Source organism: Oryctolagus cuniculus, chromosome 13, assembly GCF_051225735.1.
Source record: "Oryctolagus cuniculus isolate XC-2025 breed Fujian yellow rabbit chromosome 13, ASM5122573v1, whole genome shotgun sequence".
Classification (NCBI taxonomy): Eukaryota; Metazoa; Chordata; class Mammalia; order Lagomorpha; family Leporidae; genus Oryctolagus; species Oryctolagus cuniculus.
In genome coordinates, this window is record NC_142879.1 from 31,383,083 (window position 1) to 31,402,037 (window position 18,955).

General features: G+C 47.4%; 1 protein-coding gene across 4 annotated transcripts in view; it reads right to left on the reverse strand.

The window, feature by feature from the left end:
• The window catches only part of ESRRG (estrogen related receptor gamma), a 657,282-nt gene extending 640,412 nt beyond the window's left edge, over positions 1 to 16,870 (reverse strand). Inside the window, exon 1 of one of the 4 annotated variants that reach the window (XM_051820569.3) lies at positions 16,671 to 16,864. Coding sequence is in view for 1 of the 4 variants with exons in the window: in XM_089312191.1 (XP_089168317.1) it covers positions 16,671 to 16,672 (2 nt within the window). In the remaining 3 variants the exon portion in view is untranslated. Of the gene's footprint in view, positions 1 to 16,670 lie in introns of all 4 variants that reach the window. The other 3 variants (XM_089312193.1, XM_089312192.1, XM_089312191.1) reach the window with 3 other exon arrangements.
• Positions 16,871 to 18,955: the final 2,085 nt, after the last annotated feature.

Genomic DNA, 18,955 nt, shown 5'->3' on the forward strand with positions numbered 1-18,955 from the left:
CTAATAAAAAATAATACATACAATAATAATTATACATCATATACACAAAGTGGTAGAGATAGGCTTTATATATGGAGGCGTGTTTCTCCAAGGGTCCTCACACTCTTTCCCAACCAGTTCTCTCCCCGTGTTCATGATCTCCATGACCAGCTTCATCACTCACCAAGGAACACAGGGATCAACACTGTCACCTCCCTTTCCCTTGTCTGTTATATGCAATTCTAAGTAAGTTTGAGTTCATCTCCATGGTCACATTCCTATTTCAATATATCAGTTATCTCTTGCTTGAGCTAATAAGTCTAGCATCATCTACTTGGCTATCCCTCAAATTCACTCCTCACAGTAGCCAGAATGAATCCTTCATTTAAAAAAATACTTGATCATGACTTCTGTATCTCACTAAAAATGGCTTCTCATTCCTCCTAGAATCCTTAGCATGGTTGATTATGTTCTTCATAGTCTAATCCTTAGATATGCGGCCTCATCCTGGACCCCACACCACCACCAGTACCTTCACTGATCCTGGGTGTTACTTGATCCTCTCATATATCCCAAACTCTCTCTTAACACAAGGTTTTGAGACGCTTTGCTCTCTGTGCCTGCAAGTCATTTTTCTTGCTTGGTTAATTCATCTTTCTCTGCTCAAACATACTTCTATGTTGAAAGGCCTCCTTTATTCTACCAATTCCCCATCAAATTCTCCTAGTGTGTGCTAATCATCATGTCCTTGTCTCTTCCTCATGGCATTTATCAAAACTTTGATTTTGGGATGGAATCTGCGGTACAGTGGGTTAAGCTGCGACTTGGGATGCGCACATTCTAAACCTGTGCTGGTTTGAGAACCAGAATCTCTGCTTCTGACCCAGCTTCATACTGATGCATCCTGGGAGGCAGCAGATAATGATTCAAATGCTTGGACCCCTGCCATCCACGTGGGAGACCTGGATAGAGTTCTGGGCTCCTGGCTTTAGCCTGGCTCAGCTATGGATGTTGCAGGCATTTGGAGATTGGATCAGCTGATGGAAGATATCTGTCTCTATCTCTTCTCTGATGCTGTTTCAAGTAGATGAAAATATTTTTTAAAAAGTGGTTTTAAAAATTTTAAGATACTTTTCTTTTTATGTTTATTTATTTCTTTCTTTCAAAGGCAGAGTCAGAGAGAGAGAGAGAGAGAGAGAGAGAGAGAGAGATGTTGATCAATCTTCCTGCTGCTGGTTCACTCCCTAAATGGTCACAATGCCTGAGGCTGGTTCAGGTTGAAGCCAGGAGCCCAGAACTTCATCTCAGTCTCTCTTTTGGGTACAGAGCCCCAAAGACTTGAGCCATCTTCTGCTGCTTTCCTAGGCACATTAGTAGGGAGCTGGATCAGAAGCAGAGCAGTCAGGACTTGAACTGGCATTCCATTATGGACTGCCAGTATTACAGGTAGTGGCTTAACCTGCTGTACCACGATGGTAGCCCCAAACATTTAAAAAAAAAAAAAGCTGCAATTTCACATTTGTTTGTGAGCATAGTTGATAAATGCCCAGCCCTGCTATTAGACTGCAAAATCCATAAGGGCCAAGACCATATTGGCTTACCATGTGCAGTACTTAGCACAGGTATTCCATTCACTGGAGTTTGCAGAAGAAATGAATCATAATAAGTAAAGCATGACAAAATTTGCCTGTGAGTGGGCTGGGATAATGTCACAGCAGCGGCGTGTGGTAGATGTTGAAATGTACATAACCATTTATCTACAAAAGGAAGTATGAGCAGGGACACAAAGAAATGAAAGTCTGACATCGTTCAGTACAACTGGAGCTGTGAGTGTGATCTGTTTTGGGGCGGGAAATAGTGAAGCATCAGAAATGAGGCTGGAGAGAGTCAGGGACTAAACCACAGAGGACCTTTTGTGCTCTGCAAAGCAATTTGGACTTTTGCCATGGGAAATCACTGAAGGGTTGTAAAAAGGGAGGAAAATGATGATCAGATTTGCATTTTAGAAAAATCACTCTCCTGGTGGTGTGAAGGATGACCTTGATAGGTTGATACTGGAGACAGGGTGACCAGTTAGGAGGCCAACTAAAGTCCATGTGAGAGACGATGAGGCACAAGCCAAGGCAGGAGTAGGGGATTAAATGGAGCAGGTAGTTTTGAAAGACATTTAAGAGATAAAAATGTCTGGCAATGGAGATTAAGGTAAAATAAAAATGCAAAATATCTCTCTCAGTTCTCCGGGCATCTGGGAGGGTGATGAGGCCATTAAACAATCGAGGGAGTACAAGATGAGAAATAAGTTGTGGGTAGATGGCTGAGGGTGGTTTGATACCCTCTGAAGCTCAAGAACTGAGAGCCAGACTCGTGTGCCCAAAGGAAGGTTGCCTTCCAAGGTTCTTGTTCCCATTCTTTCATTGGGTACCATTTCAGTTAAGCATATAACCACCTCCTAAATGACCACTTTGGCCAGCCTCCCTTGCAGCTAGCTGAGGTGGTATAAGTTTATGACAACGGAACAAGTGCACAAGAGTATAATCTCTGTGTTATTTGTTTAAAAGAAAATTGTTTGCCCCAGATTTCTCCTCAGATAACAAGGAGCTGGGTTGGCTTCAGTTATGCAAGTGGATGGCAGGAAAACAATATGAAAAATTTAAAAGGCCAATGAAATAGACAGTCCAGACCAACCATTCTCATCGCTGGACCATTCATGTGAGAAACAAACTTTACTCATTTAATCCACTGTGAGTTGGAGTCTCGTTTTGAAACACTTTACTTTGTGCCCTAAGTAATACAGACTTTCAAGTAGAACTACTCAATGGGAGGCTGTCTATAGGAGGCAGGGCCTCCACAAAAGATGTATGGATTGACAATCAACAATGGATGCTTACTAGCAAGTAGACATTAGATCAAACCATGGAACTAGCACAAAAAGAGAAGCAGTCTGAAGAAAGGCTTAGATTTGCAGCCTAGCTCCACCCATGATTAGTTACAGGATTTTTACTAAGTTACACTTACTAGTCTGAATTATAAAGGCCTGTAAGGAAAGACTTGTATTATTTAAGGTAACTCTAGCTACCATAGAAGATAGATCCCTGCATCTCAGCAGCTTAATACCACAAAAATGTATTTTTCATTCATACAAACCCAAGGTACACACTCATCTGGACTCAGGGTCCTTCAACGATTATTATGTTCTCTCTCCATAATCCACAGTGGAAGGGGCACTCGCGCTTCTTAAGCACTTTAGCCTGGAAGTGACACTCATATTTTATTGTGGAGAACAATCACTTGGTCCCAACTAGATGTGAAGGAACCTGGGAAATGTTGTACCTCTTAGTGGTTATCTCTGGCAGAAAAAGCTATATGAAGGGTCTTCAAAATGTTCACAGACAATGCCCATCATGAAAAAACTATGCATGGATTTCAAAATCTACACCAAAATAAACTTACACTAATTTTTTTTATAACATGTCTGAACAGATCAAGTTTGAAGCATGTTCAAAGTGTATCAAAACTGTTTGTACTGCAGAACTGCAGAATCGGCTGCAGATGAGAGAGTGTTCAGTGGAACTTTTAAACAAGTAGAATCAAGATTCAGACGTGTCTTTCAAGAATTGTAACAGCCGATGAAACATGGCTTTTTACCAGTATGGCTCTGAAGATAATGCAATGGCTACCCATTTTTCTGTAATTCATGATGTAAAAGGGAAAGCTGACACTATTAAATTCCCAGGGCCCTCAGTTCTCCAGGGGTGGATCAAGTGGCTGGCATCATTGATTACAAAAGTGTCTAGAACTTTGGCATTTATGCGAAGATACAAAGTTTATAGTTTTATCTTTTAGTTCCATGTTTCCATGAACTTTCTGAAGTGCCCTTGTGCAACAGAAATGTGCATGAATCTTCAGTGAGCAGCAGCAGCGGTAGTAATTGGCCCTGTTTTTTTTTAGGGTGCAAAGTGAAGATGAACAGATCATCTACCCAACAGTATAGCCTGTTGAAGGGCCCGCAGAACTACTCTCACCTTCTTCCTTCCCTTCTTCCTTGTTGGTTCTCCCACTTCCTCTATCCTAAATACACTTCTGCTGTGTCTCAAATAGGCCTTCTATTTCTCCAATTTCTGTGTCTTTATGTACATTCTTGCCTCTACATACAAAACCCTTTTCTACTTCAGCAGTTCTACTTCTACCCATCTTTCAACACCAGTCACAAAGTCAGCTCTGGGAGTAAGCTTTCTCTCAGTCTTCATGACCAAGTTAGACTCTTTGGGGCCCACCACAGTGTTTCCAACCTCCTGATTCACGGAATATTTGTGTGCAAGATGTGTCTTAACTCTTTCCAACTGCCTGTGAACCTATGATGTCAGCTCCCTGAAGGCAACAATTGCACTTAACTCCTCTTGGTTCAAAGTGATTAAAAGAGTAAACTGAGTTTGGACTGACTTGAGCTTAAGACACTGACACTTAAAGGTTTGAGGTCTGTTCACAGTGAATGAGGAAATAAACAATTTCCTCCCTGAAAAAGAAGGAAAAATGCAGTTTGCCTCCAGCATTGAAATATTCAGGTGATGAACTCCTGATTTACTGGGATACTACTGCATTTCTTTATTTCATGTTTATAACCACGAGGAAGCATGTGTAGAAATAAACAATAATGCAACAGATCTTCAAATAGTATGACACGGGGCCAGCGCTGTGGTACAGTGGGTTAACGCCCTGACCTGAAGTGCCAGCATTTCATATGGGCACTGGTTCAAGACCCGGCTGCTCCACTTCTAATCCAGCTCTCTACTGTGTCCTGGGAAAGCAGTGGGAGATGGCCCAAGTCCTTGGGACCCTGCACTCACGTGGGAGACCTGGAAGAGGCTCCTGGCTCCTGGCTCTGGATCGGCACAGCTCCAGCCATTGTGGCTAATTGGGGAGGGAACTATCAGATGGAAGACCTCTCTCTCTCTCTCTCTCTCTGCCTCTCCTTTCTCTGTGTAACTCTTTCAAATAAATAAATCTTAAAAACAAACAAACAAAAATAGTATGACACCTAAGAAAAACAAAAAACTTTGAAGAGGTTGCCTCAAGAACTCTCCAGGGGTGGAAATCAAGGTGGTGATGTGGCAGTTTTCTGGGTAATTTGATAAATGTTAACAATAAAACCATTTTAACCTGTCCATCAGGTGAACACACCAGTCTTGAGTTATGTGAGCAGTTGCCAAGTCACTCTGTTCTGTTTAAATACAGCCACTGCCTGAGGGGGAAAAAAAAAAAAAAAAACTGGGGGCAGTTGGGCTTAGGTAACCTACTAAGAATGCCTAACTTTTCCTTTTTCCAACAAATATCTTGATAAAAGCTGACCAGCAATATACCGGAAGCATCTTCAACAAATAATCGCCTTCTACATACCCAGCCAAAGGTTAAGTGCCCCTCAAGTGATATGCAGCCTTCAGTCTGCAAACACCAGTGTGTGATCCCCACTAAACACTGTCCTTCTCACATAACAAGCTCCAGGGTGGCCTCCAGGTCCCTGGAGGACACTTCAACAACTCTTCTGCCCTGACCAATTCCCAGCTGAAGAGGTCGGAGACACATCCAGGGATCTATCCCACGTCTAACTTCATGCTCAACCCAAGGCCTCCAAAGATAGCCCAGAGCTGATTTATATCCTTGGACACTGGATCTGGGATTAAAATCTTCTCACTGCTTATCTCAGACCCCAGTGCTCTCTCGAACACAACAATAGCTCTGCACAGGGGAGGGACATGCAGTGTGATTCTGTTTGTCTGATATGCTCCATATCTCCACTAACACCTGGGTACTGGCACTTCCAGGGGTCTCCAGATTTCATTGAAGTGCTCTGTATAGCACTACACCTATGAGTGGTTCTTTACACAAGGAACGCTCTGATAAGCCTGAAAGCATCATATACCATAATCCCCTCTCAGATATTCACAGTACACATTAGCACCTACGAGGCTATGAAACCTCCGATAGCAAAGAAGTCTGTTGAGCTCATGATTTCACAATTGCACTTGTCTACAAGAAAGCTTTTAGCGTAAAACACCTACTCACAGCTTGCCCCCACTGACTAGTTTGACTCCATGAGGTCAGAAACCACAGTTTGTTCATTACTATTCTTCAAGTGCTTAACATAGCATTTAACACATTAATAAATACTTGATGAATATTTTGTGGGGTATGGTCCCACAGAACTGGCTTTTAATGCAAACATCACACGTGGAGCATGTGATTAGCCAGTGATTAAGACATCCCTGTTCCACATCACAGTGCCTGGATTGGATTCCCAGCTCTGGCTCTTGACTCTAGTTTCCTGCAAACACAGACCGGAGAGGCAGCTATGATCACTCAAGTAAATATGTCCCTCCCACCCATACTGGGAACCTGTATGGATTTCCCAGCTGCTGGTGTTGGCCCTGCCATTGTGGGCACATGGGAAGTGAACCAGTGGATGCATGTGTCCCTCACCAAGTAAATTTTCAAAAATTTAAGAAGTATACATACTTAAATGGAATATTTCAGATAAGGACAACACACTGGGAGAGCCCTTTGAACTTCTTATTTAAATCCCAGTGTGTGAGATAACCATTAACAGAGTACACTGATCTTGTATTACATGTGGTCAGAAAGCATCTCTTTTCCTATAAAATTACCTTTGCTTCAAGTCAAACTAACCTAACCAAGTATTCCAAGATATTTGACATGTAGAACGCCAATGCCTAACATTTCCTGTGTATCAGAATCTCTTAAGGATGTTACTGAAAATTCTGAGTCCTGATTCAACTTTTCTTGAGCAGGGCCCAGAACTCTACATTTCACACCAATAACCCAGGCCAAGCTGGTGGCAGTGTCCAGGTGGCATGAACCCTCAGAAGGGCTGAGAAGGTCATGGCACCAGGGGCCTGTAGTTGACGCCCAGATTTGCACCTTCACTAGTTTTGCAGTCATGGGCATGATCTCTTAGCCTCATTTTCTCCTCTTGGTGCGATTCATATTACATTTCCAGACCTACCTTCCCAGCTACCTGTCTACCTACTTCACAGCACTGAATAGGAAGGAAAGCATTTACAAAACTCTGCCTTAAAATGTAGCAGGTAGGCAACATGTGTTGTTCAGTAAATCTGCAGTTGTTTTTACATTCTAAAGAATTAAACAAAAACCATATCACAGCAAAGGTTACAGCACAAAAAGCAGCTCTACTAGTTACTTAATATTAAAGGCAGATAAATACGGAGCTGGACCAACTGTTAGCACCTTTGTCAACAGCCTACCAATCTGTTGAGCAGTGCATCTGCTTATGGACCTGGTATTGGTCAAATGGTGAGTGAGGGTCAAGCTATGTGACATGGGCCATAACAGAATATCAAGATGTTTCCTCTATGCCAGACCTTCAAAGAGCAGACTCTTCAATCCTAAATAGTCAAATAGCTGATTAATGTGGACACGTTTACTAAGTTTCTTGCTAATCAAGGAGACTAATGAATAATAATCAGCCATTGTTCAAAACTTAGAATTCATTGGAAAACATGTAATGATTATATCGTACTGTGCATATTTAATTCTCTTGTCATTCATGAGGCCCTTTTGGAGCCTGTAGTACTCAAAGTAACTGTTACAACCATACTGCATGAGTATTTTGGAAGCACTAAAGATTGGGCTGACCATTTCCCAATTCCGTGGCATGTTCTGAAGCCTACCTGGTAGACCTGATATCACTTAGTGTTTAGCCTTTGTACATAAGGAAAAAAATCTCTGCCTAAGAGATAAATTAGAGGTATCCAACTTGTATGTTTACTGTATTTCTCATTAATTTACATTACTTCCTTTTGTGAGCTGGTTTTGCTCATCTTACTGATTTCAACACTTATATTTTAAGGGTTTGTTTCATGGCTTAAGTGCTCTGTGGGTACCCAACAAATCTCAGTGGCTCATTGCTCTGTGGCTAATGCTAGCATTAAGAGAACTTTGCAGAACTAAATTCTTGTCACAATGTTTATTTCCTATGTGTACTATTGCCTTTCTGCTTAGTGTTTATGATCTATTTTCTTTGCCCATGTCCTATGTTAGCAGTAACAAACTTGATTGATTTCAGGGCTTATGTAGGTAAACAGTGAATGAATCAAGCCAAACTGGGTGATCAGGTCAAAAGATGACACTGATGATTCAGTGGCCGCTGACTATTGCCATAAGAGGATGCAGGAAATCAGACCAGGGTTGCTAGATTTTCCACCATTTCAAGAGAAGTCTGGCATATAACAGGCACTGAATAAATACTTGTTGAATCAATTAATACAGAGATTCAGACTGTCATTGAAAATACATAGTGTGGGCGATCCCATGAGGCTGCCTGCTTAGCCCATACAGATCGCCTGACTGCTGGCAGGCGGTGGGACCCCCAGGCGCATTTCCCCCACACCCACCCTCTGCCAATCAGGTAATGTGACCTTCAAGCTGATTGGAGAGGCACATTGGTGCCAGTGTCGGTTCTGTCCTATAGAATTAGTGTTGCCTTGAATTAGTTACGCCCCTTCTGCCTGCCCTTTTAAAAGTGTATGTGGCTGTGAATCAAGATGGACATGTTCACCCAAGCCTGTCTTGGGTGCTTCTTGTGGGAAGAACACTGTCACCCTGTTTGCCCCGACAGTGCAGCCTTGAAGGACAAGTCACAACATACTTTTTAATTTTGAACAGCATAATGTGGTAGGTAAGTTACAACGTGGACCCCGGAGCTGGATTACCTGGGCTCAAACATCAAGCTTGGCCATTCATCAGGTATATGAACCTGGGCAAGTTAGAGAAAAAGCCCGAGTCTCAATCTTCTCACTTGTAGAACTGGGAAAATAATAGTACCTACCTCATAGGATTATTTTAGGACTGAATTTTTTTAAATTTTTATTTATTTAAAAGAGCAAATGAGATTGACTTGCAAATTTAAGACATCTACATTTTTTTTTAAGATTTGTTTATTTGAGAGGCAGAGTTATAGAGACAGGGAGCTTCCAGGGCTGGGCCAGGCCAAAGCCAAGAGCTTCTTCTGGGTCTCTTGCGTGGGCTCAGGGGCCCAAGTACTTGGGCCATCTTCTGCTGCTTTCCCAGGCACATTAGTAGGGAGCTGGATTGGAAGAGATGCAGCCAGCATTTGAACCCCGGTCTATATGGGATGCTGGCACTGTAGGCAGCGGCTTAACCTGCTATACCACAGCAAGGGCCTCAAAACACAGTTTTAGCAGTCTATAGTATGAAACAAACTACAGCTGGAGTAGGCTGAAACCAGAGGACAGGAACTCAATCTAGGTCTCCTGTATGGGTGACAGGGACCCGACCACTTGAGGCATCACCTGCTGTCTCCTAAGGTGTGCATTAGGAGGAAGCTGGATCAGAAGCAGAGTTGGGACACTAACCCAGGCACTCTGATATGGGATGCAGGTATCCAACTACACCAAATGCCCACCCAAAACTTCATTTTCTAAATCTTAAAACGGTCACTAGTGCACTACAAGTGCAACATAAATATGCAAACCCCCTAAACTAATAAAACACATCTATTACTCCATTTTAGCACCACCACCATGACTGTGTGATGACAGTGTTACTCCACGGCTGAGGAAGCTGGGTTTCGCTCAGGCTCTTTCAGGAGTTCTGCAGGATGCCAGCCCTGTATGGACGCACTGGCCATGCAGGAGCTCCACAAAGGGGCACTTACAACATGTCCAGTGGTTTGTCAAGGGCCCGTGCCATGAACTGACACATGAAGAAATCCCATCTGAAAATCAGAGGTCTCTAAACCAGTGCTCACCAGCAGCCTCCTTACCCCAATAACTAACTAACTAAACAAAATGAAAACCTGATTTAAGCCACGGTGTGGGATATTTTTAATTAATTTTCCCTAAGCAACCAATTTGAGATACCAGGCAAAGTTTTATAAACATAATTTATATCCTTACTCTTTTGTTCCTTTTTGTTTTAAAAGTGTTGTGCAATGATTTAATTCCTCTTCCCTCTGACTCCAAGACCTTTCTCCCAGGAACTTCACAAGCGTGTGATGTGACTCCCCAGGACTGTGTGCTAGAAATTTGCTCAGTTAGGAACACCCTGCCAATTTTTGCTTTGATTTTCCTGGTTGTTGTTGGTTTAAGGTAGATCCTTAATGTTATTTAAACAGAGGAGACTCTTTGAAATTTCTTGGTAGATGCATTTGATAATGATAATTTACAAAAACAACAACTGTCATCCTGAGATAAAAGATCTCATTCACTGGGGTAGACACCTTATCTGAGTAACTCAGGACTTCTTGGAATAAAAAGGTCAAGGGAGCTCTGGCCCTTGCTGTTACCTTCTATTGACTGACAGCAGTAACTTACATACTCTGTGATCACCTGAATTCGATTATGTTCTTTGGGCTTTACAGAAACCTTCCTTTTATTTAGAGTTTGCAGTAGAACATTGTTGTGGTGTTTAATTTAGTCTTCTCATGCATGTGGAATGCATATATTGTTAAAATAACCATTACTAAGTTGGAATTCATCAAAACTTAACACTTGTATAAGTTGTAGGACTCTATCAAGAAAGTGAAAACAGTCCACTGAATGGGAGTTAAGATCAATATTTAAAAATCACGGATATAGTAAGGATCTAGCAATCAGAGTATGTAGTGAACTCACACAATTCAACAACAAATAGACAAACAGCCCAATTTAAAAATGAGCAAATGCTCTGAATAGACATCTCTCTAACATACAGAAGACATCTTCAAAAAGTTCATGGAAGGTGTGTATTACGATAAAACTATGTATGGAATTTAATATTTTTGCACCAAAATAATCTTAACTTTTTTTTTTTTTGACAGGCAGAGTGGACAGTGAGAGAGAGAGACAGAGAGAAAGGTCTTCCTTTTGCCGTTGGTTCACCCTCCAATGGCCGCCGCGGCCAGCGCGCTGCGGCCGGCGCACCACGCTGATCCGATGGCAGGAGCCAGGTGCTTATCCTGGTCTCCCATGGGGTGCAGGGCCCAAGCACTTGGGCCATCCTCCACCGCACTCCCTGGCCACAGCAGAGAGCTGGCCTGGAAGAGGGGTAACCGGGACAGAATCCGGCGCCCCAACCGGGACTAGAACCCGGTGTGCCGCCGCCGCAAGGTGGAGGATTAGCCTAGTGAGCCGCGGCGCTGGCCAATCTTAACTTTTAATTTCCTTTTTCTTAAACTTTTTGAAGTATCTTCATGCATAGCCTATAAGTACACGAGAAAATGCACGTCATTAATTACAAAAATATAAATGAAAACCACATGAGATACTACTAACACACACTCATATGGCTATCTTTAAAAAAAAAAAAGCAAAGCATTGATGAAGATACAGAAAAATTGGATCTCATCTATGTTTAGGTGGGAATATAAAATCACAGCTGCTGTGGAAAGCAGTCTGGTGGTTCCTAAAAAAGTTATACCCAAGAGAACTGAAAACACACATTTAAACAAAATGTTGTACACTAATGTTCACAGCCGCATGATTCACAAGAGCCAAAAAGTGGAAATAAATGAAACATGAGCCAACTAACAAATATGCAGACAAAATATGATATATCTAAACCATCAACTACTACTGGGAAGCACTGTGTTAAGTGAGAGGACATAGACACAAAAAGGTCACGTATCATATAATTCCAAAGAAAGGAGAAGCCCAGAATCAGCAAACCCATAGGGACAGAGAGCAGAGAGTGTACTAGGGGAAGAATGAGGAACTGCTGCTTATTGGGTTTGAGGTTTCTTTTGGAGGTGAAAAATTGTTCTGGATTTGGATGAAGACGATAGGTACATGTCATTATAAATGCGGCAAAAATCTACTAAAGTGTATGGTCTAAAATGGTTAAAACAGTGACTTATTTAATATGAATTTTACTCCATTAAAAAAAACTGGTTTAAAATACCCAGTAAAAGAAGCAGGAAGCTACTTTTTCCCATGCAAAATAATTTCATACAATTTATCACCCAAATGATTTTAAGGGACACAACACTGCTTCTAGATGAATCAGCAGCTGACCATGTCTCTTCATTCTCTTTATTTAACTGTGTCACTTATCAATAATGCTGTGCTCCCAAATGGCATTTTTGGTTTGCAGTTTCCCAGGTGAAACTTCAGCTTTTTTGATTTTAAATTTTTATTTCCAAATGTTCCTCGTCAAGAGCTTAGCCAATTTGGCTGTCACTGATTAATGAATCTATGTGGGAACCTTCTCCCCTCTAAATTATATTAAAACGTTTAATTCAAAGTAATTGAATAATAATTACTTTGGAAAGAGGAGGGATGATTTTTCAGAATTCAGCAATTTGAATCTTTCCTTAATGTATGTGAGATATAGGAGTTGGAAGCAACAACGTATCTCTGATAGTAAAACCTAAGAACAAAAAATAAAGACTAATTACTCAGTATGCCTCCTCCCTGTAAAAGACATCTTTTCTCTAACAAAGAAATACTCTAAAGACCATTAGAATGTTAGCAACAAAATGCAGTTTAAATAAATGGGTAGTATATACCACGTACCCCCAAAGTTAATTTTTCTGAACTGCAAACTCCTACCAAGTAGGTTGTACAGGCAGAAAAGTTGAAGAGAGTTTACAAGTTGGGGGTAGAGGGGAATTATTTAAATACATAATTGTTAAACCAGTTGGTAGAAGATTCAGAGAATTATAAAGACGTATGTTACAGTTACATGTAAAATTCTGAAAATAAGTTTAAATTTCCAAGATACAATTCCCTAAAGTTGTAGTATTTATCTAAGCTGTAATTTTTAAATTTCAAATACATTTCTACATAAAAAGTCATGTTTATCTTTTATGCCATGTCTGCTTAAGTGGTAATATGACCAGGTTGATTCTGAACAGGTGTGGGGGGGAGGGGTGGGCATGTATCTGAATACTTCAGATAAAAAACAATGTCACTTTCATCTTGAGCTGTGTCTAAGGCAGTTTTAGCCAGAACTACCTGGAGAACTGTGGCAGGAGGCATCTTGTCCTACAGAGGCCAGATGTATCTGCTGCAGGTGCTGTTATTGTAAGGAAACTTGAGACATACAGAAACTGAAATCAGCTTGCTGAAAGTGAACAAGAACCTGGTGGAAACAAATGCCTTTACTGTGCGTCAAAGGTGAGACAGAGAAGAGTACAGGAGACGCCACAGGTCCCCTCAGAACTCAGTGGTCCAAGTCCAAAAATGCCAGCCAGAATACAGACCTGAATAGGTGGCTAACATAGTCCCATGATCTGAGAGTCCCAGTTCTTCATTGGAGGGCAAATGAAGTGACACCTGGAGAGACCTAACTGGAAAGCATCGAGTGGACTGAAACTCCCCTTACAGCGGAGCCCCTCAGTTGTTCTCCAGGTTCTTGGCAATCCTGTCCTCTCCTACCCCTCCACCCCCTGCTAATTTGGGTATCTGAAAAGTCTCAGGTCCTTGCTTGGAAATGTGTGAATTTAATGAGCAAATGAAATCTCAGATGGAGACTGTACTTAGTTGCTAGTCCTTACTAGTTAGCTAAAGAAGTCCCTAGAAGGGAGAACACCCAGGCTAGCAATAAGCATTGCTGAATGAAGAAAATCTGGGTTGGAGGTCAGAACAGACAAGGAAGAAGCCAAGGAGACTGTTCCAGCTTTCAGGGAAAGTCTGGTCATTGCCTTCATCCATACACACACACCCAGCACAGTTCTCTACTCCAGGAAAGGTTTAGCTTGGGAAAGGGAGAGGGCCGCTGGGGTTGGCTAACGGCCCTTTTAGTCCCTAGATGACCCAGCCACAAGGGTAGAGGAGCTGAGGGATTACAGGTGAGGCTCAGGAAGGCAGGGACTGGTATACTCCAGCAGGGAATTTCAGGGATCCTAAAACTCTTGGTCTGGGAGGGATCGAGCAGATCATTCTCCCCATATACACACAGCATCACAGTAAGTGCCACTGGGCCACTGTCAGGTGTTCATGCTCTGATGATTCATAAAAGGGTGGCCATGTAAGAAGGGCAAGGCCTGTGCATGGGTGAACACATGCAGACACCGTAGCCAAACTCAGAGTGTGTCACCTGCTCTCGGGGCTTACAGACCACCCGGCTGAAGGATCTGGAAATCTTTCTTGCGGCTGCTTTCCAGAGTCCTTGAAAACAAGCTTTTTTAGAGACAATTTCTTCTTCCTTCTCTAACTGACGTCAAGACAAGCAGGCCTTCCAGATCTCTGCCACCACCTCCCTACACACACACACACACACACACACACACAGTTTCTCTTCTGCTTGTGCCTGGATGCTGGAAATGCCTTGGCTCATACTGAGAACAACTTCTTTCCCAGAGCGCAGGCCTGTGGGTGAAGCCCCCAGCGGCCTAGCGACCGTGCAAGTAGAGGCCAGGCGCGAAAGGACAGACCAGAAAGGAACCTGCAGCGGGCCCTGAGAACCAGGATTCCCGTGCAGAGCGCAAACCTGGGCGCAGAGCCTAAGCAGGGGGATCTCCCCTGATGAAAGGAGGGAGTTCTAGGACCTGGTCAGAGGCGGGGTGAATGCCCTACTGGTTCACAGAGCAGCTGCAAGCAGAATGAGTTAGGCCAGCACTCTTCTCCCACCACCAACCCAGGAGCCCGGTGCGCTGCGCCCACCTCCAGGCCCCTGGGTTTATGCCCACGCACAAATGTTGTGGTTGCAAGGAGGGCGCACTCGGCCTTCACCCTTACGCAGCACCTGAGCCAGGCGCGCACGGGTGAAACCCTGGGAACAGCCTGCGAAGGCCCAGCCATCCTTGGGGTCACCTGGGAGCTGCTCTCCGGCTAACCCCTTCGCTGGAGAAAGATCAAGCTGTTTTCAAAGGGGATGAGGAGAAACAGCTGGCGGTTGGGTCATTCTTTCTCAGCGGGCTTTTCCTTTTATCGCACCTTTGCCTTCTCTGCTTTGGTCTTACTGTATGCATTCTTCCTTCCTTTCGTCCCCCTTTAAGGCTTCAGAGACCAGCGACTCTGCGAACTCGCGGCAGCACAGCTGAGCGGCATTTACAGTCGGGATGGGGTGGGGAGGGAAGCCAGCCCCCAACACTCAGGGTCAATGCCAGGGGCTTCTGACCACGGAGTTGTGTGAAGTTTCACATTTACCCCTCTCCCCGCTTTGGCTCACGAATAGCAGCAGGAACTTGCTTCTGCTTGGGATTTTCGCAAGCTGTCTTGGGCGGGCTCTGGTGAGACGTTGGGCAGCTCAGGGCCAGGTGTGGGCGCCTCTGGTCCTGTCTGAACCAGACTACTCCTGCACCGTGAGCTCTGCAGGGAAGCCGGGGCCGGCTAGGCGTACCCTGCGCTCCACCCCCTCACCCCCGCTTTGGGAGCCCGAGAACTCCAGGTGCGCACCCCCTGGGGAGAGAGTCTCCTCCGTGCTGCACTGGCACGGACAGGACCGGTGCTAGAGGTTCGCCCCCGACCAGGCTATTCGAAAAAAGCCGCTTGAGCTCTTACTGGGGGAAGGAGGGGGTGCAGACCGAAGGGGTTTATAACCAGGACATCCCGTATTCAAGGAGAAAGTGGTGGCACTTGAGAAGTCGGCGAGGGCACGGGGCCCTGAGAGCTACAAAGCCAAGCCTAGCTTTGTCCCTAATTTTTGCACACCCCCGCAGTGAGGTTTTCCTTTTTGGCCAAAGGGATCTGCGCTGGAAGTTATTTCCAGGGGCAGTCTTCGCCAAAGCCCGCACTCCCAAAGTCGTGTCCCGATCCGGGCGAGAAAGGGCCCCGTGACCCTCGGAGCACCGGTCTCCAATCCGCCGCAGCGCGCCGGGGAGGAAGAGCGAGCGCCCAGCCGCTGCTACAGCCGGCGCGCGCAGCCGTACCCGGCGCCGAAGCCGCGCGCCGAGAGCGCTGCGCTCGCCCGAGCTCTGGCACCTCGCGGGACTGCCCTGCTCCCCGCCTCCTTGAGGTTTGATTTCTAAAACACTGAAGCATCGTCTGCGGCTCTGGCATTTAGAAAAAAGGAGGACAAGGTCAAGCCCCAGGGCCCGCCGCTGCGATCCGCTCGCACCTTTGCTCGCGCCGTACGCGAGTCCTGTCCGCCGCCGCTGGATACCGGCATCGCAGCGCCCCCGTTTACCTGGAATTTGGGCACCGAACCCTGACTCTATTTCCGGCCAGCCCCAGCCCGCGCCCACGTCCTTCCTCGCCCTTTCCCTCCTTTCGGCCCCGAGGCGCCTCCGGGACTTTTGATTAAGACCGATCAGTCCCCGCACCGCAGAGGGAGGGTCCCAAATGGTCAGGCTCCGAGGGCACTGCGTTCCCATCCTGTGGTCCGAGCCACCGCGCAAGGAAAGGTCTCGATCCTAAACGCTCCTCTTCCCCTCCCCCAGCGCACGGGGCCGCGCTACAGGCCGGCTCTGGCACGCACTGCCCCCACCCGCTCCAGCCCCGCAGTTTTCTTCTTTTGCGAAAGACGCGCGCCCACCCCGCCTCCCACGTAAAGGCCAGCGTTGGCCCTCTTTGTGCCCAGATGCAAACTCAGCTGGAAGTTGAGAGCAGGGCCAAAGAGGTGACGGGAGAGTAAGAGATGCAGGGAAAGAGAGAGGGGGAAATCAAAGTGGGGTGGGGGAGGGGGGCCGGGGGGCGCGGGAGGTGGAGCGGCGGCACCTCCTCCTCGGCGCCCGCTCGCCCGCCCGCGCGCGCCCAGCGGGGTCGGCGCGGACTCACATGGTCGGGCTGCGGGGCGGCTCTCCCAGCCGGAGCGAGTGGGTGGTTTCGGGGGCTCCCCCGCGGTCTTCTCCCGGGCTGCCAACCGCGTGGGGGCAGAAGCAAAACACACCGGATCACGGGACACGACCGAGACGGGCCGCGCGCTGCGCCGCCCGGACCGCTCTCACTTCGCACCGGGAAACGGGCACGGGGATTCGGGCTGCCGCGTGTAGCCTATAAATAGCAAACTTTTAGCCCGAATCAACTAACAAATGAGAGGAGCGGGCGTCAGTTTGCGTGGGATCACCCCTTCCCTAGGAAAACCTGACCACGCTCGCCCGCTCCCCCGCCCCCTTTGCAGGAATTGGGAGGGACAGATTCGGGGAGGGGGGCGGTGGAATTGAATTTTATTAGATTTTAAGATAGTTTTGTGACATTAGTAAGGGAGGAGGACTAGGTCGTGTCCGACCCGCCCTGCCCGCCTGCCTACCTTTGCGGCTCCTGCCCCTCTTCCCCGCCCCCTGCTCCCAGCTGCCGACGCCGACCGGGAAGGGCGAAGGCCCGGGAGCCGAGGTCCCAGGGGGGTGACTGCGGGGAAGAGGGCGGTGCATTCGTGGGAGCCACGGAGGGGTAGGAGCGAGAAAGGTGCCAAGGTTTGGGAGTTTCTTGAGGTGCTGGGTGAGGAAGTTGGGCACTCCCGAATTTTGGAGGGAAATGAAAACAGGTGCGTTCACAAGGCACAAAGGAGTTCCTAGATGGCTGGTTCCCTTTCCCAGAAACCACCAATGACCCCACCCCAGCGCTAGCAAGGCCTCCCACCCACCCCACCCACAATGCTTGAATCTTGGGCCCTGGCAGGACCACGAGAGCGAAGGCGTCCGCCAGCCTTCCGTTCTGGTTTTCGCGGGGGGCCACAAACCCTCGGGGAGGCGCGTCCCAGGGTCTTCCTCACCGCCCCACTCCGGGCAGGACGCCTTGGCGCTGAGCCCGCGTCCACCTGCCGGCAGGCAAGGGTCTACCGGACCGCGAGTCGTAAACTCAACTCGCAGTGCAGTCCTCCCCTCGCCTCCGGCCAGGGCCGGATGGAGGGTGGTGATTGGGTCCGATTTTTAATTTCATTCCAGGTGCTTCCTCTAAAATAAAAATCCCCGATGACAGCAGACGCCCGCTCACTTGCGCCTGCAAACTCCCGGGTTCGGGAGCTTGCTCCGCTAAATTGATACTGGATGTCACCCATAAGCCAGGGTCAGTAGGAAAGGCAGCCTGGGTGGGTGTGGGCACAGGCGAAACCGACGCTGCAGCTGCAGCATGTTTGGGCAGAGCGGGCCCGCAGGTGCAGGGAAGCTGCGAGACTCGGCTTCGGGGGAACCTGCTCTCCACGTCAGGGCAAGCCCGCCCTCTGCGCACAGAAAGGGCAAACGCGCAGCCCCTGCCCAGGGCGAAGACCAAAGAGGGTCCGCAACACAGCTGATGTGTGGGGACGTCGCAGCCCCCGTCACGCTTTTCCGAACGCCGCTTCCTGCAATCACCTCCTCGGAAACGCCAAAGTTATTTTATTTGCCCCAGAACCCAGCTAACTTTGGAAGGAGCGGGGAAGGGCACAGGTGCCAAGGGAATCACGACAGTAGCTCTCGCCGTCCCGCGCGCCGACCGCCCCAGACTGTACGCAGACGAGTGCGCGCCTTCCAGCCCCCGCGGAGCCCGCGCTCCTGTGCCTTCCCCAAGGGCCTGCTAACCCGCCAAGCGGACCCTCGGACCCTAGACCCTTCGGTGCGGGCCCGGCACGACCTTTAGGGTGCTCCCAGAAGGGGCTGGATGGAGCCCCGGCGTCCCGGAGCACTCCTGCCTGGTTTGTGCGCCCCGCGCTACATACCTGTCCCGACCTTCCCGCTCCAATTACTGACCCTCTTGGGGAGCGGGGTCTGGAGCCCGCCGCCTCCCACAGAGTCCGCCCTCGCCCTCCCCCGCGCGCTTTAACTCTCGGGGACGCCCGGCCAGACGCGGGGCGGTCTCTCGCGGGCCATTTACTTGGGCCACCGTGCCGAGCTGGCTGCTTCTATTTTCCCCAGGTTTTGCGACCCTCTGTGTGGATCCAGTCCTGAGCTTCACCTTTCATGCCACCTGGTCCCCCGCAGCCCCTAAGGCATCTAGCATGCTGCCGCGGGAGCCCAACCTTTGAAACTGTAGGAACTCCGCAAAGAAAGCGGGTGGGGAGACCTTGCGGGCCGCGTGTGTGCAGGTCAGGTGGCAGGGGGCGTGGTGGTGGGGGGACTCCCGGTATTTCTGGAAGCTTCTGGGTGGTC